At 41.9% G+C, this 25,650-nt stretch overlaps 1 protein-coding gene across 1 annotated transcript; it reads right to left on the reverse strand.

Annotated features, from left to right (window-relative positions):
- Nucleotides 1–16,582: 16,582 nt before the first annotated feature.
- LOC121557123 (transmembrane protein 199) lies at nucleotides 16,583–19,061 on the reverse strand. The gene is made up of 6 exons (XM_041870998.2): nucleotides 18,463–19,061; nucleotides 18,305–18,378; nucleotides 18,122–18,211; nucleotides 17,941–17,983; nucleotides 17,707–17,819; nucleotides 16,583–17,454 (listed from the first exon to the last, which is right to left on the reverse strand). Exons 1-6 carry the CDS (start codon nucleotides 18,644–18,646, stop codon nucleotides 17,359–17,361), a joined length of 600 nt encoding a protein of 199 aa, XP_041726932.2. The 5' UTR covers nucleotides 18,647–19,061; the 3' UTR covers nucleotides 16,583–17,358.
- Between the last annotated feature and the right edge of the window lie 6,589 nt (nucleotides 19,062–25,650).

Below are 25,650 nucleotides of genomic sequence, written 5' to 3' on the forward strand. Positions count from 1 at the left end.
AGTTCATGTTCATTTTTAAACAACACAATACTAATGTTTTAATTTAGGAAGGGTTCAGAAATCAATATTTGGTGGAATAACCCTGATTTTCAATCACAGCTTTAATGTGTCTTGGCATGCTCTCCACAAGTCTTTCACATTGATGTTGGGTGACTTTATGCCACTCCTGACACAAAAATTCAAGCAGCTCGGCATTGTTTGATGGCTTGTGACCATCCATCTTCCTCTTGATCACATTTCAGAAGTTTTCAATGGGGTTCAGGTCTGGAGATTGGGCTGGCCATGACAGGGTCTTGATCTGGTGGTCCTCCATCCACACCTTGATTGACCTGGCTGTGTGGCATGGCGCATTGTCCTGCTGGAAAAAACAATCCTCAGAGTTGGGGAACAATGTCAGAGCAAAAGGAAGCACGTTTTCTTCCAGGACAGCCTTGTACGTGGCTTGATTCATGCGTCCTTCACAAAGACAAATCTGCCCGATTCCAGCCTTGCACCCCCAGATCATCACCGATCCTCCACCAAATTTCACAGTGGGTGTGAGACACTGTGGCTTGTAGGCCTCTCCGGGTCTCCGTCTAACCATTAGATGACCAGGTGTTGGGCAAAGCATCAGAGAAGATGACCTTACTCCAGTCCTCTACGGTCCAATCCTTATGGTCTTTTGCAAACCTCAGCCTGGCTCTTCTTTGATTCTCATTGATGAAGGGCTTTTTTGTAGTTTTGCACGACTTCAGCCTGGCCCCTAGGAGCCTGTTTCGAACCGTCCTCGCCGTGCACTTCACCCCAGCTGCCGTTTGCCATTCTTTTTGTAGGTCACTTGATGTCATCCTACGGTTGTTGAGTGACATTCGAATGAGTTGGCGGTCATCCCGGTCAGTGGAGAGTCGTTTTCGCCCTCTGCCGGTCTGTAGCTTTGTTGTCCCCAATGTCTGATGCTTGACCTTGTTCTTATGAACCGCCGTCTTTGACATTTTAAGGATGGAAGCAACCTGATGCTCACTGTATCCCTCTGCCAGTAAAGCCAGAATTTAACCCTTCTTTTCCACACTCAAAACTTTCCTTTTCAACTCTTTTGGCATAGTCAATAGTTATTTTTTTATTAATATTACTTTTGAGGTACTATTAGCACTGTTTTTGCCATCCAGCTGGTCCTATTGCAAGAGGATAGTGATGACCACAGCAGTGGTTTTTATACTTTTTCTCGTTAAATAAGATTTGGTTCAGGTGATCGCCTAATCAGTACCTAATTCAGTAGAATGAGGTGTGCTTCTGTTGGAATTCAACAGACACTGGAATGGAATGGCTGTCATACATGTAGAGATGCTGATTTAAGAAAAGTGTGCAGTGGTCTCTTAATGTTTTCCACAGCTGTATGTACCCAAAGGTAAAACGGCCTATGTTCTTATAATGTTATTGTTATGGTTGTGATTTGATTTGATTTTCATAGACAAAATAAAAAGACAAAAATAAATCATAAATAAATTGTCACACACCTTTGCTTTTTTTAATGTCATCATTTTATAGTAGGGCTGTCACTTAATGAGTTAACTTGAGTGCACTTTTTGTCATTTTAGTGCACAGTTTTTTTTAAAATTGTGATTAATCGTCTGAAAGCATTCAAAATACACTGAAAACATCCAAAATACATCATCTATACAGGTTAAAGAAAGTGTGTTTTATCAATTTACCTGATTTTGCTTACCATTACTTTGGACAAAATCAAGCCCTTAATATTCTTCACACTGGGCACAGAAGTCAGATCAACATGTAGTTTTGATTTACATTTGGTTGAGTTGTCAACTAACGTGAATTCAACGTGAACTCAACAAAAAGAAATCCCCATGTCATTGGATTTAGGTTAAAAGTTGGGTGAAAAAAAGACAATGTCCTTACGTTGATGACCTTTTGCAAATCCAATCCGTTTTCCACAACATCATCACAGATTTGGGGGGTTGAAATGACTTGGAAACAATGTTGGTTCAACTAGTTTTTGCCCAGTGGGTTGTAATACTTTTTGTATGAAAAAATCTTCAATTACATCTCCATTTGAGCAATTTCTGAATTTGTGATTAATTGACAAATCCTGCGATTAACTTGATTAAATTTTTTTTATTGTTTGACAGCCCAATTTAATATATTTAATGGTATTTAGGATTACTTTAGCAATAAATGCACACATTTGAGGACCAAAATATTATATGATTATTTAGCATGATCCCTTCACATAAAAGGGAAAAAAGGAAAGGGGTAGGGCAGGCCAATATAAATTATTACTAATTGTCTCATTAAAAAAGAGAAGATATGGAGTTGGTTCTTGTACAATGTGTATTCCTCTAAACCAGGGGTGTCAAACGTACGGCCCGCGGGCCGGATCAGGCCCGCAAACGGGTTTAATCCGGCCCGCGAGATGATTTTGAAAAAAATAAAAAATAAAAAATCTTTATTTTTTATTTAATTCAATAAAATAAACTGCTGTTCCAATTGCGTCCACTGGATGGCGCAATAGCAATTGTGTTAAGCAAGCAAACTGTTTATACCGGGGCAGAGCAAGTAGGTCAAGCACGTGCAGCCAATGAGCCACTTTGTTTTGCCCGCGATATTTATTACGGCTTCTACTTTTAACATTATGTGCTTTGGCACCCTCATTGCCCCAATATGTCTCTGTCAAAAAAGAGAAAAGTGGACACAGAGTGCAGAGTGTTCCAAGAAAAATGGTCATCCTATTTAATCACGGAATTGAATGGGAAAGCTGTATGTTTGTCTCACTCCCTGGGTCAGAAAGCTCATAATTAGCTGGGTCATCGCAAGCACCAGCACCAGTGTAGATACTACCATGACCTGGTAGTATATGAGGAGCTGTAGGTCACGGGGGCATTTGCCAAAGTCGTAGGAGAAAGCAGTTTAGGGACAGGGACTGCACGTCAAACTAATTGCCAAATGTATCCAAAGAGATTAATTAATGAATTATCTGAATTAATGAATACAATGAGGGAGCAGGTTACAACATTCTGGAACACGTGATGTTATAATCAGATTCTTCTATTACATCATGTTGGGTCCATATCTTGTGTATGTTTGACAGTGAACAGTAAACCCAATTCACTTTTACAAAGCACAGCTAGCCAACTAGTAGTTTGACTTGTAATTTGTACTGCCTACTTTTGAAAGACGATTTCTTTAATCAAAATGGCACAGCTCTCCCAGAAGGGTGGGCTGTGCAACATGAAGATGTTATTGTTGGCTGTTATTTTCGGTCTCCTTTCGCCTGTTGCTGCAAATGTGTTGGTGTCTTCAGAGCACAAGACTTTGATGCCAGTGAAGGACCACCCTATTCTGAACAACCCTGATGCTACAAAAGAACAAGTTGATAGTTTACGGGTGAAAGACTATTCTTCTCCAGGTAATGTGGGCCAGTTGACAAAAGGATATTCCTCAAAAATGTCAAAGACCCCCGGACTTTGTAGAGCCCCTGATTTCTGTTCCAGAGCACAAGCCGTTGATGCCAGTGAAGGACCACTCTGTTCAGAACAACCTGATGCTACAAAAGAGACCAATTTTAAGTCATTGCTGGAACAACTTTAGAGTTTACGGGTGAAAGACGATTCTTCTCCAGGTAACGTGGGCCAGTTGACAAAAGGATATTCCTCAAAAATTCTAAAGAGCCCTCGGAGCTTGTAGAGCCCCTGATTTCTGTTCCAGAGCACAGGCCTTTGATGCCAGTGAAGGACCACCCTGTTCAGGACATCCCCAATGTTGCAAAATGGACCAAAATGGTGCAAGTGGACCAGATGCTGGAACAACTTCAGAGGATGAAAGATGATCCTTTCCCAGGTAAAGCTAAAGTCCCACAGATGATTGTGGAGAAACGTATTCCTTATCTACAGGCTTACAAGCAAAAAGCATTGCAAGGTGACAACAACGTCTTCAAAGAAAATCTTCAGGCTCCAGCTCCAAAAGCTCAGAAGAGCACCCTGAAGATCAAACCCAGAGTCAACATATTGACTGACCCTTCTTACTCCGAGCCACTTGTGAAGGTGAACCTGATTTTGGGGCTCGTTTTCTATGGCTTCATCGTAATAGTGGTTCTCTATGATGCTGTGAGAATCTCCAAGGAGGCTAGAAGGCGATCTGATGCTATTGCCACTGCCAGGTTGAAGAAAAGGGAACCAGCCACCGCTGAACCACAGACACTGGCATCCAGAGTTCGGGAGAGCATCTCTTCACGGTTTGGTTTGAAACAAGCATCATCCACACCACAGTGTGCCCCCATTTCTGACGATTCTGCAAAGAGTTGCAGAAGTCAAAGGAGTTCATCTCCACTAAGGACAAATCTGAGTCGGAAAAGAGACCTGGAAAGAGTGCTGTCAGCCTGAGAGAGTGTGAGCCGCCTCTGCCTAGCATCCCAGATAACTTCCTTGTGCCTGACTCTGAGCCTGCCATCCAGGTGGCATTGAACCCATTCGACACCAAGCTAGCCAAAGTTGTATCTGACAATGCTGAGGCATCCAACTACGAGGCAACCGAGAAGCCCTGCTACACACAGTCTGGGCTCACTGAGGTTTGCGTCAATTAAGACTTAGGACTACTTCTTAAACCAAGTGATATTGAATAAAAGCTGCAGATATTACATCTCCAAATGAGATCACATGGAGACTGCCACCTTTGAAGACTTCCATTTTCTGTTTGTAATTTAATTTCTTTAGAATAGTAATAAAAATATATTGCATTTAAAACATATGTTTCAAGTTATTTTTGGGGGTATTTTGATTTGTTGTTGTACTGTTGTGTTGTAAATGCAATAGGCAACATTATTTAATTTATAAAATAATATATTTTTCAGAGAAAAAAATAGTTAAACATTAAAGAGATTCTTCTGTACTTTTGTATACTTTTTTGCCAGTAGTCTCCTGAGGAAGCCTTAGAGAACTTCTCGTTCAGAAATGTAAATTTGGGGATTTGTGTACGTTGGTGTATTTAGAGCTTCTCTCAGAAGTTGAACGGGTGTTCAATGGCATGGAAATCGATCACTAGGCTAATTGACTTCAATACACAGGAAGAGAACGTGTGAAACAAGCTTTTGAAGTTGCTAGGCTTTTTCCTGCATAAGATAATAGTTGGGCTATAGTTTACTTTTCATTCATCCTTATCGCCCCGAAAAAAACAAAATTCTAAATATTGTAATGAATAGAGAGAAAGCAAGTAAGCTTTTATAGGCCCAACTCAACAAATCAATTTGGGAAGGACAGCCTAAAATGGCAATTCATTTTTTGTAGGCATATGTCAAATGACAGGACAGCAAATTGATGAATAACAAATATGACTCTCGCAGTGAACGTGGTAGGATACAGTAGGCCTATGTAGATTGACTGTTCTGTGCGTCCAACAAGGTCTGCCTGCCCTGCGCTCCAATCTCCACGGGGTTCCTCTTTGCAGTCGATTACCCCGGGACGAGATCTGACCGTTTGACGAAGGGAGAGTCAGACAATAGCGACAGCGGAAACAGCGGGTTTAAACACCATTCCTGCTTTCATCTGTTTCTTGTCAATTCGTGGCAACGTCACCATCAGCAATTCAGGATTAGAGAGGTGGGCACTGGGCACCACTATAGGCCTATAACACCTGAACGTGCCCAGATTAATTTGGGGTGGACTGTGGGCGGTATGGGATTATAAAAGGGACCAGCTACCCAGCGCTGAGCGCATCATTTACGCATCACCAGACCAAACTGTAGAGGTACATGGAATTATATCTCTCTTCATCAATCAAGAATTCACTGCACACAGACTGACTGACCATAAAGAGATGAATTTTACTGCACTTTTTGGAGACCAAGATCAATGTAAAGGTAGGCTATGTAAATAGTTTTCAAATGTTCAGGCTGTAGGCCTATGCGTAAAAGCTTACCATCAAAGTAAAAAAAGATGTTACAATAGTGACAGTTATATTTGTTTATTGACTTTTATAGTTTCCTTTAGGATGATTTTATTATGAATAGCATTTATTAATTCAATTGTCAATATTCTGTCTAGATTTCGCCGAAAATAAATAGCGCACAAAGAAACAAACAAAACCATAAGGTTATAATATATAGAAAGATATCCATTGACATAAACAGAAATGCAGATGAAAACAAAACGAAAACATACGGTACACTTCGTAATTCCTCGATTGTCTTTAATAATTTTCTAACGCAATACCGGTATTTTAGGCTACTTAAATAATAATCTATGAACCATATGATGATTATGATTCTCAAACATTTAGTTTTTGTTGTTGTTTAGATGTGAGGAATGACAATGGACTTTCATCACCTGAACCTGAGAGACGTGGGTTTAAAGAGGGCCAAAGGAAGCGCAAAAGAACCATCTTCAGCCGCGCGCAATTGTCTGAGTTGGAACAAGCTTTCGCTCTGGTGCCGTACCCAGACATCACTCTCCGTGAACGCTTGGCTGCACAAACGCATCTACCTGAAAGCAAGATACAGGTTTGTGTAGTGATAATAACTAAAAGTTCGTTATTTACACTTTCTGTATATATAGTTGAAATCGGAAGTTTACATACACTTAGGTTGGAGTCATTAAAACTCGTATTTCAAGCACTCCACAAACGTCTTGTTAACAAACTATAGCTAGTTTTGGCAAGTCGGTTAGGAGATCTACTTTGTGCATGACAAAAGTAATTTTTCCAACAATTGTTTACAGACAGATTATTTCACTTATAATTCACTGTATCACAATTCCAGTGGGTCAGAAGTTTACAAACACTAAGTTGACTGTGCCTTTAAACAGCTTGGAAAATTCCAGAAAATGATTTCATGGCTTTAGAAGCTTCTGATAGGCTAATTGACATCATTTGAGTCAATTGGAGGTGTACCTGTGGATGTATTTCAAGGCCTACCTTCAAACTCAGTGCCTCTTTGCTTGACATCATGGGAAAATCAAAAGAAATCAGCCAAGACCTCAGAAAAATATTGTAGACCTCCACAAGTCTGGTTCATCCTTGGGAGCAATTTCCAAATGCCTGAAGGTACCATGTTAATCTGTACAAACAATAGTACGCAAATACAACCATCATGGGACCACACAGCCGTCATACTGCTCAGGAAGGAGACGCGTTTTGTTTCCTAGAGATTTCATGCGAAAAGTGCAAATCAATCCCATAACAACAGCAAAGGACCTTGTGAAGATGCTGGAGGAAACAGGTACAAAAGTATCTATATCTACAGTAAAACGAGTCCTATATCGACATAACCTGAAAGGCTGCTCAGCAAGGAAGAAGCCACTGCTCCAAAACCGCCATAAAAAAGCCAGACTACAGTTTGCAACTGCACATGGGGACAAAGATCGTACTTTTTGGAGAAATGTCCTCTGGTCTAATGAAACAAAAATAGAACTGTTTGGCCATAATGACCATTGTTATGTTTGGAGGAAAAAGGGGGTGCTTGCAAGCCGAATAACACCATCCCAACTGTGAAGCACAGCGTCATGCTGTGGGGGTGCTTTGCTGCAGGAGGGACTGGTGCACTTCACAAAATAGATGGCATCATGAGGAAGGAAAATTATGTGGATATATTGAAGCAACATCTCAAGACATCAGTCAGGAAGTTAAAGCTTGGTCGCAAATGGGTCTTCCAAATGGACAATGACCCCAAGCATACTTGCAAAGTTGTGGCAAAATGGCTTAAGGACAACAAAGTCAAGGTATTGGAGTGGCCATCACAAAGCCCTGACCTCAATCCTATAGAACATTTGTGGGCAGAACTGAAAAAACGTGTGCGAGCAAGGAGGCCTACAAACCTGACTCAGTTACACCAGCTCTGTCAGGAGGAATGGGCCTAAATTTACCCAACTTATTGTGGGAAGCTTGTAGAAGGCTACCCAAAATGTTTGACCCAAGTTAAACAATTTAAAGGCAATGCTACCAAATACTAATTGAGTGTATGTAAACTTCTGACCCACTGGGAATGTGATGAAAGAAATAAAAGCTGAAATAAATAATTCTCTCTACTATTATTTTGACATTTCACATTCTTAAAATAAAGTGGTGATCCTAACTGACCTAAGACAGGGCATTTTTACTAGGATTAAATGTCAGGAATTGTGAAAAACTGAGTTTAAATGTATTTGGCTAAGGTGTATGTAACCTTCCGACTTCAACTGTATCTATGCATTTAGGCTACAACAACATATTTACCTGACTCTACTCATTGTTCACAGATGTGGTTCCAAAACAGACGGGCAAGAAGCATCAAGAGTGGAAGACTCACCAAATCAACTAAGACTACTTTTGGAAGAGGTGCAACATGCCAACTTCGCCCAATGGTCCCCTCCCCTGGTCCCTCCTTCACCCCAACCACAATGGGGGAGATGTTCCGACCAGACCAGATTCAGTGTGATGATGGTCAGCAGTTCTACTCCGACTGGATCCATCTCTACAGCAACCCTGTGACTCATCAGCCTACACTCGTCTCCCCAAACCTAGCAGAATCCCTACTGTGGGAGGAAGACCGCCGATCTCACCTGGGATCTCTTGCTACTACCACTGCACCCATTGGAAGACAAGCACATTCCTCACTGTCATATCGGGATGGGTTCAACCAGACCTGCGTGGGCACCTCAGGGTATAGAAACTTTCCGCCACAGACTCTAGCAGGCTCACAGGCCAGATATGGTCATCAAACCTCAGTGGACCAGGTTGTCCCCTCCCATCCACAGCAGAGGTACTGGGATGTGACTCAAGGACAGGGCCATCATCCTCAGGTGGGCCCCCAGACCTCCATCGGATACATCTCAGACCTGATCTATAATGCTGCTATTGTCACCAACTTCCTGGAGTTCTAATGTCCTGCCCCTGCTTACCAAAGCCTGGTGGTCCCAGCTCTGGTTGTGCTGTCTTGCCAGGAGTCGGCAAGACAACACAAATAGATGTGGGACCACTAGGGACCGCTTGCGCTTGCCCAATACAGTGCCTTTAGAAAGTATTCACACACCTTGACTTTCCACATTTTGTTGTGTTAAAGCCTGACTTCAAAATGGATTAAGTGGTCCTCTGTAGCTCAGCTGGTAGAGCATGGCGCTTGTAACGCCAAGGTAGTGGGTTCGATCCCCGGGACCACCCATACACAAAAATGTATGCACGCATGACTGTAAGTCGCTTTGGATAAAAGCGTCTGCTAAATGGCATATTATATTATTTATTATTATTAAATACCCCATAATGACAAAGTGAACACATGTTTTTAGACATTTTAGCAATTTTATTGAAAATGAAATACAGAAATAATACATTTACATACAATTGAAGTCGGAAGGTTACATACACCTTAGCCAAATACATTTAAACTCAGTTTTTAACAATTCCTGACATTTAATCCTAGTAAAAATTCCCTGTCTTAGGTCAGTTAGGATCACCATTTTATTTTAAGAATGTGAAATGTCAGAATAATACTAGAGAGAATGATTTATTTCAGCTTTTATTTATTTAATCACATTCCCAGTGGGTCAGAAGTTTACATACACTCAATTAGTATTTGGTAGCATTACCTTTAAATTGTTTAACTTGGGTCAAACGTTTCAGGTAGCCTTCCACATGCTTCCCTTCCCACAATAAGTTGCTGCCACCCCGTGCTTCACGGTGTCACACTCTGGCTCTGGGGACTTTATATGTTGAGTCAGGGTGTGTAGATTCCGTGTGTTTATGTGCTGTGTTTTGAGTGTCTAGTTGTTCTATGTCTAGGTTGGCCTGAGTGACTCCCAATCAGAGGCAACGAGTGTCAGCTGTTTGCTGGTTGTCTCTGATTGGGAGCCATATTTAAACTGTCGGTTTTCCTTTGTGTTTTGGTGGGTTCTTGTTTCAAGTTGGTTGTGTTATACCGTGTACTGTCACGTTTCCGTCTTTTGTTGTTTTGTTCGCGTTTCGCTCAATAAATGAGTATGTTTGCCTGCAACGCTGCGCCTTGGTCCTCATCTGTTCCTGACGATCGTGACAGAAGAACCCACCAAAACTGGACCAAGCAGCGAGTCGAGGAGCCATCGCCAGGGAGATCCCTAGCAGATCTCCGTGGCAGCCTCGACTGGGTCAAGCCGAGGGAGGAGCAGAGAGAGTGGACGTGGGAACAATGGAGGAAGAGCCTCGACTGGGTCAAGCCCATTGAGGAGCTGAATAGCGGGAGTTGGAAGCAGAGGAGTGAGAGTTGGGCGAGAAATATAGAGGCCTGGCCCACGGGGAGGAGAGAACCCCAGAAAATTTTTAGGGGGGGGCTCACGACGTGGACGACGGGGCAGCAAGAGGCCGCGATGGAGCGGTCCAGCGGGTGTGCAGAGGAGGCCGCCAGGTTAAGGGGGCCACTGGTCACAGAGGAGAGGGAAAGTGTGGAGGCACGGCGAGAGGTACTGGGGTGTGTTACCAGTCCGGTCCGGCCCGTTCCTGATCCCTGCGTAGAGCCAGTGGTGTGTGTCCCCAGTACGGTCCGGCCTGTTCCTGTTCCTCGCATCGAGCCTGTGGTGCGTGTCGTCAGCCCGGCCCGGCCTGTTCCTGCTCCCCGCACCGAGCCTATGGTGCGCTTCGTCAGCCCTGTCCGGCCTGTTCCTGCTCCCCGCACAAAGTCTGTGGTGCGTTTCGTCAGCCCTGTCCGGCCCGTTCCTGCTCTCCGCACCAAGTCTGTGGTGCGCGTCGCCAGCCCAGTCCGGCCCATTCCTGCTTCCCGCACCAGGTCTGTGGTGCGTTTCGTCAGCCCTGTCCGGCCTGTTCCTGCTCTCCGCACCAGGCCAGTGGTGTGCGTCGTCAGTCCGGTGAGGCCCGTTCCGGCTCCACGCATCAAGCCTGGGGTGCGCATCGTCAGCCAGGTCCGGTCCGTTCCTGCCTCACGCGCCAAGCCAGGGGTGCGCGTCGTCAGTCCGGTGCCTGATCAGGTACTGGTCAGCTGCTCCACAACGGAGCTTAAGCAATCCGCTCCGTCGATGTCCAGTCCTGATCCAGTCAGCGGGTCAGACCGGACCAGGGGCGCTACGGGAGGATTATGGAGGGTGGTGGTCAAGCCCGAGCCGGAGCCGCCTCCGAGGAGGAATGCCCACCCAGCCCTCCCTGTTTGGGGTTTTTGTTGAGGCGCGGTCGCAGTCCGCGCCTTTGGGGGTACTGTCACACTCTGGCTCTGGGGACTTTATATGTTGAGTCAGGGTGTGTAGATTCCGTGTGTTTATGTGCTGTGTTTTGAGTGTCTAGTTGTTCTATGTCTAGGTTGGCCTGAGTGACTCCCAATCAGAGGCAACGAGTGTCAGCTGTTTGCTGGTTGTCTCTGATTGGGAGCCATATTTAAACTGTCGGTTTTCCTTTGTGTTTTGGTGGGTTCTTGTTTCAAGTTGGTTGTGTTATACCGTGTACTGTCACGTTTCCGTCTTTTGTTGTTTTGTTCGCGTTTCGCTCAATAAATGAGTATGTTTGCCTGCAACGCTGCGCCTTGGTCCTCATCTGTTCCTGACGATCGTGACACACGGTTGGGATGGTGTTCTTCGGCTTGCAAGCACCCCCTTTTTCTTCCAAACATAACAATGGTCATTATGGCCAAACAGTTCTATTTTTGTTTCATCAGACCAGAGGACATTTCTCCAAAAAGTAAGATATTTGTCCCCATGTGCAGTTGCAAACCGTAGTCTGGCTTTTTTTATGGCGGTTTTGGAGCAGTGGCTTCTTCCTTGCTGAGCGACCTTTCAGGTTATGTCGATATAGGACTCGTTTTACTGTGGATATAGATACAGTGGGGGAAAAAAGTATTTAGTCAGCCACCAATTGTGCAAGTTCTCCCACTTAAAAAGATGAGAGAGTCCTGTAATTTTCATCATAGGTACACGTCAACTATGACAGACAAAATGAGAAAAAGAAATCCAGAAAATCACATTGTAGGATTTTTAATTAATTAATTTGCAAATTATGGTGGAAAATAAGTATTTGGTCAATAACAAAAGTTTCTCAATACTTTGTTATATACCCTTTGTTGGCAATGACACAGGTCAAACGTTTTCTGTAAGTCTTCACAAGGTTTTCACACACTGTTTGCTGGTATTTTGGCCCATTCCTCCATGCAGATCTCCTCTAGAGCAGTGATGTTTTGGGGCTGTCGCTGGGCAACACAGACTTTCAACTCCCTCCAAAGATTTTCTATGGGGTTGAGATCTGGAGACTGGCTAGGCCACTCCAAGACCTTGAAATGCTTCTTATGAAGCCACTCCTTCGTTGCCCGGGCGGTGTGTTTGGGATCATTGTCATGCTGAAAGACCCAGCCACATTTCATCTTCAATGCCCTTGCTGATGGAAGGAGGTTTTCACTCAAAATCTCACGATACATGGCCCCATTCATTCTTTCCTTTACACGGATCAGTCGTCCTGGTCCCTTTGCAGAAAAACAGCCCCAAAGCATGATGTTTCCACCCCCATGCTTCACAGTAGGTATGGTGTTCTTTGGATGCAACTCAGCATTCTTTGTCCTCCAAACACGACGAGTTGAGTTTATACCAAAAAGTTATATTTTGGTTTCATCTGACCATATGACATTCTCCCAATCCTCTTCTGGATCATCCAAATGCACTCTAGCAAACTTCAGACGGGCTTGGACATGTACTGGCTTAAGCAGGGGGACACGTCTGGCACTGCAGCATTTGAGTCCCTGGTGGCGTAGTGTGTTACTGATGGTAGGCTTTGTTACTTTGGTCCCAGCTCTCTGCAGGTCATTCACTAGGTCCCCCTGTGTGGTTCTGGGATTTTTGCTCACCGTTCTTGTGATCATTTTGACCCCACGGGGTGAGACCTTGTGTGGAGATTAGAGATTATCAGTGGTCTTGTATGTCTTCCATTTCCTAATAATTGCTCCCACAGTTGATTTCTTCAAACCAAGCTGCTTACCTATTGCAGATTCAGTCTTCACAGCCTGGTGCAGGTCTACAATTTTGTTTCTGGTGTCCTTTGACAGCTCTTTGGTCTTGGCCATAGTGGAGTTTGGAGTGTGACTGTTTGAGGTTGTGGACAGGTGTCTTTTATACTGATAACAAGTTCAAACAGGTGCCATTAATACAGGTAATGAGTGGAGGACAGAGGAGCCTCTTAAAGAAGGAGTTACAGGTCTGTGAGAGCCAGAAATCTTGCTTGTTTGTAGGTGACCAAATACTTATTTTCCACCATAATTTGCAAATAAATTCATTAAAAATCTTACAATGTGATTTTCTGGAGAAAAAAATTCTCAATTTGTCTGTCATAGTTGACGTGTACCTATGATGAAAATTACAGGCCTCTCTCATCTTTTTAAGTGGGAGAACTTGCACAATTGGTGGCTGACTAAATACTTTTTTCCCCACTGTACTTGACTCAAATGATGTCAATTAGCCTATCAGAAGCTTCTAAAGCCATGAAATCATTTTCTGGAATTTTCCAAGCTGTTTAAAGGCACAGTCAACTTAGTGTATGTCAACTTCTGACCCACTGGAATTGTGATACAGTGAATTATAAGTGAAATAATCTGTCTGTAAACAATTGTTGGAAAAAGTACTTATTTCATGCACAAAGTAGATGTCCTAACCGACTTGCCAAAACTATAGTTTGTTAACAAGAAATTTGTGAAGTGGTAGAAAAAAAAAAGTTTTAATGACTCCAACCTAAGTGTATGTAAACTTCCGACTTCAACTGTAAGTATTCACACCCCTGAGTCAATATACTGTATGATAGACTCACATTTGGCAGTGATTACAGCTGTGAGTCTTTCTGGGTAAGTCTCTATGAGATTTGCACACCTGGATTGTATAATATTTGCACATATTCTTTTGAAAATTGTTCAAACTCTATTAAGTTGGTTGTTGATCATTGCTAGACAGCCATTTTCAAGTCTTGCCATAGATTTTCAAGACGATTTAAGTCAAAACTGTAATTAGGCTACTCCGGAACATTCAATGTTGTCTTGGTAAGCAACTCCAGTGTACATTCTGCCTTCTCCTGCTGAAAGGTGAATTTGTCTCCCGAGGTCTGTTGGAAAGCAGACTGAACCAGGTTTTCCTTTAGGATTTTGCCTGTTTATTTTTATCCTGAAAAACTCCCTAGTCCTTGCCGATGACAAGCATACCCATAACATGATGAAGCCACCACCATGCTTCAAAATATGAAGAGTGGAACTCACTGATGTGTTATGTTGGATTTGCCCCAAACATAACACTTTGTATTCAGGACATTTCTTTGCCACATTTTTGCAATTTTACTTTAGTGCCTTATTGCAAACAAATGCATGTTTTGGAATATTTGTATTATGTACTGGCTTCCTTCTTTTCACTCTGTCATTTAGGTTAGTATTGTGGACTAACTACAATGTTGTTGATCCATCATCAGTTTTCTCCTATCAAAGCCATTAAACTCTGTAACTGTTTTAAAGTCACCATTGGCCTCATGGTGAAATCCCTGAGCAATTTCCTTCCTCTCCAGCAACTGAGTTAGGAAGGATGCCTGTATCTTTGTAGTGACTGATACACCTGTTGATACACCATCGAAAGTGTAATTAATAACTTCACCATGCTCAAACGAATATTCAGTGTCTGCTTCTTCTTCTTTTTTGCCCATCTACCAATAGGTACCCTTCTTTTCAAGGCATTGGAAAACCTCCCTGGTCTTTGTGGTTGAATCTATGCTTGAAATTCACTGCTCGACTGAGGGACCTTACAGATAATTGTGTGTGGGGTACAGAGATGAGGTAGTCATTCAAAAATCATGTTAAACCCTATTATTGGCCATGCAACTTATTGTGACTTGTTAAGCACATTTTTACTCCTGAACTTATTTAGGCTTGCCATAACAAAGGGGTTAAATACTTATTGACTCAAGACATTTCAGCTTTACATTTTGTATTAATTTGTACAAATTTCTATAAACATAATTCCACTTTGACTTTATGGGGTATTGTGTGTAGGCCAATGACACATCTCAATTTAATCCATTTTAAATTCAGGCTGTAACACAACAAAATGTGGAAAAGGTCAAGGGCTGTGAATACTTTCTGAAGGCACTGTATGTGTGTTGTCTGTCTCTCCATATTGGCAGAATTTGTGACCAATTGTAACTTTTTCTTTCTGTTTTTCTTTTGTTGTTAAATGTGTGGATCTTATATCTTTCATTAGCTTGTGAATAATCGTAATATGTATGTTTACTTCATCCAAAGAGGAATACATTGATTTACTTCACCATAGTAATGATTGATTAGAAGTTTAATACGACCTTTTTAAAACAGTAAAATAATAATATATGGTTACAGAGATGGGGTTACCTATAGGATAACCCTCTCATAGTATTATTTTGTAGGGTCTTTGATGGGCAAGCAGCTTTATGCTATGAGTACAAGAGGACCGATATGCATAACATATTGTAAAGTTACATACAGTAGTTGTTTACTGAGGTATTTGTATTCTACCTGACATAGAATCAACTATCATAGATCTTTTAGGTCTGTTGTTCATTCTAGGCAGATTTGATTCAATGTTGAATGTTTCCGGGAGTATTATCTTTCAAAATATCCTGCTTAAAATGATTCCTTGTGGCAAGATACCATGACAGAAATAAGTATTTTACAAATAAAAAATATTTTTTCCCCCATATCTATGGGATGGATAGAGGAAAAAAATAATAATAAGAAACAAATTAAAACTGAAGCTCAGGGTCTATCAGCTTACCAGCTCTTTAATTCTAGCTGGGTTTAAGGTCTCCAGTTAAGTATTACATGTGAGTAATACAGTCAAGATATGACAAGAGCACTATGACAGTTCGCCTTGGCCTGCGGGACAGTGATCTCTGCATATCATAATCATCTTTAATACCAAATAATCTTTCAATAAACCCTTAATCCGGGTGTCAAATCTCAGATCTTTGATATACGTTTTTGTATTCCAGATGTAGTTACATCCTTTAATCTTTCAACCGATATGAAAGGACAGGACTGAAAGGAAATTGTCCAGAGATAAAGTATAGGTGGGGGCAAAGTGATAACACAAGCCAAATAGTCAGATATCGTATAAAAATTGTTTTGAATCATGAAAACAGATATGTGTCGTCATGGAAGGGATTTAAGTACTATACAGCTTCCAGGGTACCTGTAATTGGTTGTTTGTTTCTGGCCTGTAAAATCCATCTTGCCCTCTAATTCACCTCAAAACATATTAGTGCCGATCGGCAGTCGAACACCATACTGTCTACCACATCTGGCAGCAGGTAGCTAGCTGTATGCTAGAACATGGTTTCCCAAACTCGGTCCTGGGGCCTCCCTTGGGAGCATGTTTTGGTCTTTGCCCTAGCACTACACAGCTGATTCAAATCATCAACTCATCATCAAGCTTTGATTATTTGAATCAGCTGTGTAGAGCTAAGGCAAAACCCAAAAAGTTCAGCCGGGGGGGGGGCCCCAGGACCGAGTTTGGGAAACCATGTGCAGCTAGAGAGCTGGCTGGACACCGCCTGTGAGTTTTTCTAGCCAAAGTATAGGCTACTACTGAAATGAATAGAAGTGGAAAGCCTTTCATAATGTGAAATGTTAACTGTACTCACTCTGATGCGAGACAATTGTTACTCAAAGTTTACCACTTGCCTCAATTTAATGTAAATTGACAGGTACAATGGACAAAAACAACTTAATCAATTTTATTTCCAATAGAACATGGAATAGCCCTAATATTACCAGGGCTAATAAGGTCAATGTAAGGGTAGAGAGGGATTTATCAAGAATTGTTATGAAGCAACTCAAGGTTTCAATCATAACCATAGAGGGGGTTTGTATAATATATATATATATATATATTTTACATTGAACCAAACTGATCTCAGAGGTTGTAATTACATGGGCGCTAATTTGAGTGAATAGACAAACAAACAATACTGACTACACAGACACACTGAAGGAGCGTAAAGTACAGTATGAATAAGCTATTGTATGAAAATAATCCCTGTTCCATCCTTGTAGGAAATGATCAAACAAATGTTATGAAGGAAAAAATAAAAATGGGGGCATTTTAACAGGCCCTATAAAAGCAAAATGGATGTAAATAAATAGCTAAATACCCCAACTTGTTTAGTGCACATTAGTAAATAAATGAGTTGGGAAACATGGAGTCAACTTCATCATAATAGAGCAGCGATGGTAAAGCACAAACAACTTTTACATCTGGGTCACATTCAAGAGCTTCACACTAATCTGTTTTCGTATCAATAGTTTCGTGGTTATGTCAAAGCTGTACATCAACTTCCACTCAACCCCTTTGATTTCTGTTTTGAAGTCCACTAGTCAGTCAGATAAGGTCATTGTTCTCCAGGAATGTGTTTTGTTGATAAGAAGAACACTGACTGGTGCTATGGTTCTCCTAGCGCTCCCTCCATGGTTCGTACCAGAACATACAGCTCTGCCAGGCCGACTACGGACGCAGCGATCACTGCAGATATCACCCTCTGAAACACACAAGCAAACATGTCAACAAAGATACTGATTCTTAAACAGGGTTAAAGTGTTTTGAAATGTAGCTTTCTTCGTGATTACATTTTCAAACAATATTTTTGTCAATTTACAACACAATGCAGTACTAGCTTAATCATCGCTTATCATGCAATCTAGGTTTAAGTGACACGATTAATCTCGTCAGGCAATAGGGGTTTATACTTGCCCAGCTTGTACAAGTGAGGGATCTTTGTATGGATTCTTACCGCCGTTGTCTCTGTGAAGAGGTATTGACTGCCGAGATAGGCGCAAGCGAACGTCGCCGCCACTGTCACTAGGAAGTTTAAGACCGTCACAACAGCAGCTTTGGCTGAGCGCACTACAGACAGACCATACACACGACAACATTAGAGGAGGGAGGGTTGAGGAAAAGGTAGATGAAGAGGATCGTAAGAATCTTAGAGACAGATTGCATGCAAACGTTTGTAACCCATACCAACCTTCTCTCCCAAAGTCTGCCAGTGTTTCACGACGATTAATTTGCTGGGGGGCAGAGAAGTACTCGCATGAATCAACAACACAACCCAAACAATAAAGACTATCATATATTTAAGCTGGCTGCCATATGTCAATCCAACACATACAGTAGGCTACATGCTGAGTGTGCACTGTGCAATTCACCTGAGTGTTTACATTCCGTGTGATCCTGTTGTATTCTTCATTGGCCAACTTGGCTTTGATTCGCTCCAGACGAGCAACAAGCACAGGGTTCTGTCACAAAGAGGTTGTTACACTTTAATGTAGTCCTCATGATGGAGATCAAATTAAGGGACTGAAGAAATAACCATACGAGGTCTCACTTACTCTGGGTGGCGTTTCAACCTTAGGCAGGTGCAATGAGCTGTCCTCCAACAACTCATTAAGGTAGAAAGGTTGACCTGAGAAGAAGGAAAAGCACACATATGCTAGTACTCAATTCATGAAATGTAAGATATGTGTTATATAACTGTGTTTATAGATACCATTGTCTTGCAGACATTTATTAAGTTTTCTTGCAGTTCTGAAGGACAGAGTTGATGGTTGTTCCTGTTGAAGAATATCCGCCAATTCTTTCTGTAGTTCTGTTGGAACTGAAGCCTCATACTTCTCCAGCAAGTCTCTTACCCTTTCTCGAAATGTGTTTCCAATCACAAATGACGACGCCATTGTCTTTAGATAACGTGAACTGTCAAATGTATGTAGCTAGCTACAATGAACTGTGCTGACAAGTAGCTGGATTAGCTAGTTGACGTTCTCCCGTAGCTGGCAGAGCAGAGTTAGCCAGCTGATCTAACGTTAGCTAGCTACAAGCAGAGAAGGCTCTAACTATAAGCAGAGAAGGCTCTGGCTACAAGGATAGCTAGCAGCTAACGTCGTTACCTAGCAAACCTACGATCAGGAGGAAACGTTGGCAGTTTATACAGATTATCCATTCCCAATTCTTCACAAATTGATACATTTAGTATTCATCTAATCATCGTATCAACTACCCATTTTAAGTTGTCCGACAACGATGAGAGTTTAGTTAATTTTACTAGCCAGCAGTTTCGACAGCCGAAAGAGGAAGCAGCCACATAATTGTCTTTGAAGCATGTATGTTTAACTTGTGAAAGGATCTGACGTAGGTAACTTCCACTCATAAAGAAATGCCCAAAATACTGTACTTTCAAACGTAGTTAATAATATACAGTATTTGTATACATGTAGTGGAAATTATTATAGTCTTGATTTTTGTGCAAGGATCGTTTTCAAATATAGTTATTATAAGAAGTGGTCAGATGACACAGATGCTAAACTACAGGACTGTTTTGCTAGCACAGACTAGAATATGTTCAGGGATTCTTCCGATGGCATTGTGGAGTACACCACGTCAGTCACTGGCTTCATCAATAAGTGCATCGATGACGTCGTCCCCACAGTGACCGTACCTGCATACCCCAACCAGAAACCATGGATTACAGGCAACATCCGCACTGAGCTAAAGGGTAGAGCTGCCGCTTTCAAGGAGCGGGACTCTAACCCGGATGCTAATAAGGAATCCCGCTATGCCCTCCGACTAACCATCAAACAGGCAAAGCCTCAATACAGGACTAAAATTGAATCGTACTACACCGGCTCTGACGCTCGTTGGATGTGGCAGGGCTTGCAAACTATTACAGACTACAAAGGGAAGCACAGCTGCAAGTTACCCAGTGACATGAGCCTACCAGACATGCTTGCTTCGAGGCAAGCAACACTGAAGCATGCATGAGAGCATCAGCTGTTCCGGATGACTGTGTGATCACACTCTCCGTAGCCGATGTGAGTAAGATCTTTAAAAAGGTCAACATTCACAAGGCCGCAGGGCCTGTAATACCAATATGTTTCAAGCAGACCACCATAGTCCCTGTGATCAAGAACACTAAGGTAACCTGCCTAAATGACTACCGACCCGTAGCACTCACTTCTGTAGCCATGAAGTGCTTTGAAAGGCTGGTCATGGCTCACATCAACACCATTATCCCAGAAACCCTAGACGCACTCCAATTTGCATACTGCCCCAACAGATCCACAGATGATGCAATCTCTATTGCACTCCACACTGCCCTTTCCAACCTGGACAAAAGGAACACCTACGTGAGAATGCATTGACTACAGCTCAGCGTTCAACACCATAGTGCCCTCAAAGCTCATCACTAAGCTAAGGACCCTGGGACTAAACACCTCCCTCTGCAACTGGATCATGGACTTCCTGCCTGACGGGCCGCCCCTAGGAGGTAAGGGTAGGTAACAACACATCTGCCACACTGATCCTCAACACGGGGGCCCTCAGGGGTGCGTGCTCAAGTCCCCTCCTGTACTCCCTGTTCACCTATGACAGCATGGCCAGGCACGACTCCAACACCATCATTAAGTTTGCCGACGACACAACAGTGGTAGGCCTGATCACAGACAACGATGAGACAGCCTATAGGGAGGAGGTCAGAGACCTGGCAGTGTGGTGCCAGGATAACATAATCTCTCTCAACGTGATCAAGACAAAGCAGATGATTGTGGACTACAGGAAAAAGAAGAGGACCGAGCACGCCCCCATTCTCATCGACAGGGCTGTAGTGGAGCAGGTTGGGAGCTTCAAGTTCCTTGGTGTCCACATCACCAACAAACTATCATGGTTCAAACACACCAAGACAGTCGTGAAGAGGGCACAACAAAGCCTATTCCCCCTCAGGAGACTGAAAAGATTTGGCATGGGTCCTCAGATCCTCAAAAAGTTATACAGCTACCCGCTGCCCCATCGAGAGCATCCTGACTGGTTGCATCACTGCCATAACTGCTCAGCCTCCGACCGCAAGGCACTACAGAAGGTAGTGTGTACGGCCCAGTACATCACTGGGGCCAAGCTTCCTGCCATCCAGGACCTCTATACCAGGCGGTGTCAGAGGAAGGCCCTAAAAATAGTTAAAGACTCCAGCCACCCTAGTCATAGACTGTTCTCTCTGCAAGCGTTACCGGAGCACCAAGTCTAGGTCCAAAAGGCTTCTTAACAGCTTCTACCCCCAAGCCATAAGACTCCTGAACAGCATTGTCGCCCCCCTCCCCCCTCTTTTACGCTGCTGCTACTCTATTTTTTACTTATCTATTTTTTTCTTAACACTTATTTTTCTTAAAAGTGCATTGTTGGTTAAGGGCTTGTAAGTAAGCATTTCACTGTAAGGTCTACACCTGTTGTATTCGGCGCATGTGACAAATAACATTCAATTTGATTTGATATAAAAAATACACAGGACCAGTCAAAAGTTTAGACACACTTACTCATTCAAGGGTTTTACTTTATTTTTACTATTTTCTACATTGTAGAATAATAGTGAAGACATCAAAACTATTAAATAACACATATGGAATCATGTAGTAACCACAAATGTGTTAAACAAATCAAAATAAATGTTATATTTTAGATTCTTCAAAGTAGCCACCCTTTGCCTTTATGACAGCTTTGCACACTCTTGGCATTCTCTCAACCAGCTTCATGAGGAATGGATCGAGGGAAAGATGAACGGAGCAGAGTACAGAAAGATCCTTGATGAAAACCTGCTCCAGAGTGCTCAGGACCTCAAACTGGGACGAAGGTTCACCTTCCAACAGGACAACGACCCTAAGCACACCGCCAAGACAACGCAGGAGTCTCTGAATGTCCTTGAGTGTCCCAGCCAGAGCCCGGACTTGAACCCAATCTAACATCTCTGGAGAGACCTGAAAATAGCTGTGCTGCAACGCTCCCCGCCCAACCTGACAGAGCTTGAGAGGATCTGCAGAGAAGAATGGGAGAAACTCCCCAAATACAGGTGTGCCAAGCTTGTAGCGTCATACCCAAGAAGACTCGAGGCTGTAATCGCTGCCAAATGTGGTTCAACAAAATACTGAGTACAGGGTCTGAATACTTATGTAAATGTCATATTTCAGTTTTATTTTATTTTATTCTAAAAACCTGTTTTTGCTTTGTCATTATGGGATATTGTGTGTAGATTGATAAGGGGAAAAAAAACAATTTAATCCATTTTAGAATAAGGCTGTAACCTAACAAAATGTGGAAAAAGTCAAGGGGTCTGAATACTTTCTGAAGGCACTGTATATATTTATATTCCGGATTCTGGTCCGGAAGCTAACTTCCTGCAATTTTATAAATTTTGCTTTGTACTGCGTATTTGAAAACTGTATTCTCAACATAGCTCAACAATCTACTACTGTACATTGCATTTATTTATTTTACCAGGTAAGATGACTGAGAACACATTCTAATTTACAGCAACAACCTGGGGAATAGTTACAGGGGGATGAATGAGCCAATTGGAAGCTGTGGATGATTAGTTGGCCATGATGGTATGAGGGGCCAGATTGGGAATTTAGCCAGGACACCGGGATTAACTCCCCTAGAGTCAGGACACCAGTTTAACGTCCCATCCAAAAGACAGCACTCTACACAGAGAAATGTCCCCAATCACTGCCCTGGGGCATTGGGATATTTTAATTTTAGACAAGAGGAAAGAGTGCCTCCTATTGGCCCGCCAACAACACTTCCAGCTGCATCTGGTCTCCCATCCAGGGCCAACCGTGCTTAGCTTCAGAGGCAAGCCAGGAGTGGGCTGCAGGGTGGTACATTCTAAGAATGTTATTTAAAAACATACATTCTGTTCTCAGACTGTCAAGAAAACTTTAGTTAAGTTCAGAGAACGTTCTAAGAATGTTATTTAAAAACATATACATTCCATTTTCAGCATCAACAAAACTTTCTGTATCTCGTTAAGTGTTTTCAGGTGTGTTGGACTTTCCCACTAATTGGCCACACCTGATCTTAATAAGTTATTATTCCTTTGAAATGGGGTCGGTTTGGACAGACTAAAATTAACAGCTTTGTATGAGTAAATAAACAAGGCATGCTAGCTCAATCTTGGCGCTGCAGTGGACTAATTCCCAGTGGTGTAAAGTACTTAAGTAAAAATACTTTAAAGTACTACTTAAGTCGTTTTGGGGGGTATCTGTACTTTACTATTTATATTTTTTGACAACTTTTACTTTATTACATTCCTAAAGAATATAATGTACTTTTTACTCCATACATTTCCCTGACACCCAAAAGTACTCGCTACATTTTGAATGCTTAGCAGGACAGGAAAATGGTCCAATTCACATACTTATCAAGAGAACATCCCTGGTCATCCCTACTGCCTCTGATCTGGCGGACTCACTGAACACACATGCTTCGTTTGTAAATTATGTCTGAATGTTAGCGTGTGCCCCTGGCTCTCCGTAAATAAAATAAAACAAAAAAATGGTGCTGTCTGGTTTGCTTAATATAGGGAATTTGAAATGATTTTTACTTCTACTTTCAATACTTAAGTATATTTTAGCAATTACGTTTACTTTTAATACTTAAGTATATTTAAAACCAAAGACTTTGACTTTTACTCAAGTAGTATTTTACTGGGTGACTTTCACTTTTCCGTGAGTCATTTTCTATTAAGGCATCTTTACTTTTACTCAAGTATGACAATTGGGTACTTTTTCCACCACTGCTAATTCCATGGATAGACAGAAGATTATAGGTTTAAATCTCATTGCTGCTGTCAAAATAAATAAAAAAGTTATGTATTTGCATTATTCATGCCTAAGGTAACGAATTTCCATTTGTCCTATCTGTGCTAGGAGTTCAAAAAAGTTAACCCAAAATAAGCTAGCAGTGTTATTAAAAGTCTTATTGAAACATTCAGTGAAAGTTAAGGAAGTTATTCAAAAAACTCAAAATAACTTATGATTTCTGTTCTCCGACTGTTAATAAAACCTCCCAGGAAAACTTTAATAGAACCAGAGTAAAACATTCTCAGAAAATCCCTGCAACCTAAAAATAAACATTCCCAGAACAGGCAAAATGTTCACTTCCGTTCTCAGAATATTTAAAAAACGTTCAGTTTTACCTGTCAGGAAACGTATGGCTTCGTTCCCAGAACCAATGGGAAACCAAAAACGTACATTCCCACAACTTGCATAGAATCAAATGTGCTAGCTGGGTATCTTTTCAAGTTATTGTTTTAGAACTCAAGCTCTGGAAGGTATAACTTGATCACAGTAAAGGTATTTCTATTCTGATCCTTACAAAATAAGGAACACATGTTTTAGTGACTGATGCCACTTTTCAAAAATTCTATGAAATGTTCCATGATCAGACACTTGCTTATCCAGATAGTAAATTAAACACATATCTGCACCAAAACAAATGACAGAAAACATTGAGTCTTACATATGATAAGGACAGACATACACAAGTAATAGAATATTAATAAACAATCACTTTATTTGTAAGAATAAGGTTTGGGGAGTATATTGTCTCATTCAAACCTGAAAACAATGTGCAAGTTAGGGCCTACATTACTATCATAACCATAACATCATACACAACCGCTTGCCCTCGCATTCAGGTGCCACACAAGCAAACCATGTCATATTCCCCTTTCTATCTTTCCTGTAACAAAGTAGTAGTCCTCAAGTACACTGAAGTTTCACTCTTTGATCTGTTTGTGCTATAGAACTCTTATGTATAGCCAACTATGGAGCAGCCACCTCCAGCATAAACCTAGGAGGGTTAGGGGGGGAACCAGTTCAGCTGCTTCTCTGCCAGTCGATGTTCACCTGTCTGTCCTGTGTGTGTGTGTGTGTGTGTGTGTGTGTGTGTGTGTGTGTGTGTGTGTGTGTGTGTGTGTGTGTCTCAGTCTCATACTCTTCTTCCTCGTCTTCAAGTAGCTCCTCATCAAAAGAAGTCCATGACCTCATGGTCCTCCTCATCCTGCAGGACTTCCTCAGCGATGACCCTTTAGCACATAAGAAATGGGATCATGAATGGAAGGGAATTGTGTAACTACAAGTTATCAGCCTGTTGGCAAGGTGACCAAGTTACACTTTACAATCCTTTTTTTTGTTGAAAACATGGAAACATGTAATAATTTAATAGATGATAGTCCATAACTGAAACATTTATGATCATGTATTCCTGTAAGTAGTAAAGTCACAAACCAGCTAGACCAGGCAGGATGATTTCGTTACCAATCTGACCACAAAGCCTGAGCTTTCATAGTCATATGATCTATTATAATAAGGTTAGGCAATACAAAGACAAAATACCTGAAGTGCTGCTTGTTCATCCTCGTTGATTCACTGGTGTAGGATAGGCAGGTTATTTTTATGCTGAAAGACAAATTCCAGACATGTATTCATTCATCTCCTATAGCTAGTTGTTGCCTGTTGACTGCTGCAACTGTACTTCCATCGAGTACAGGCTTAGCTGAATGAACAACATAGACTAATACAATATGGAAATGTCTTAATGGGGTATGGCCTCCTCGCCGATGAATGCTGATGACAGACGCTGGTAACCCTTTGCTGGGAAACAGAGTGAACAGCTTGATGAAGTTAAACGAACATTCAGACCAGCCTTCCTGATTGAACTTTCGTAAACTACATAAAAATTCACCAGCTAAAAAACAAGTCACAGAGGTTGCCTGCCCAATACTTAACCTGCTTCCAGCCAAACCAAGCACTGGTTATGCAGACACAACAAGATAACTAACTAGATTTTAAAAAAAACACATAAACATTTAACTTCATTATTACCAGCTAGCTGGATGTGAGTTGACTCACTGAGT

This window comes from Coregonus clupeaformis, chromosome 5 (genome assembly GCF_020615455.1).
Source record: "Coregonus clupeaformis isolate EN_2021a chromosome 5, ASM2061545v1, whole genome shotgun sequence".
NCBI lineage: Eukaryota > Metazoa > Chordata > Actinopteri > Salmoniformes > Salmonidae > Coregonus > Coregonus clupeaformis.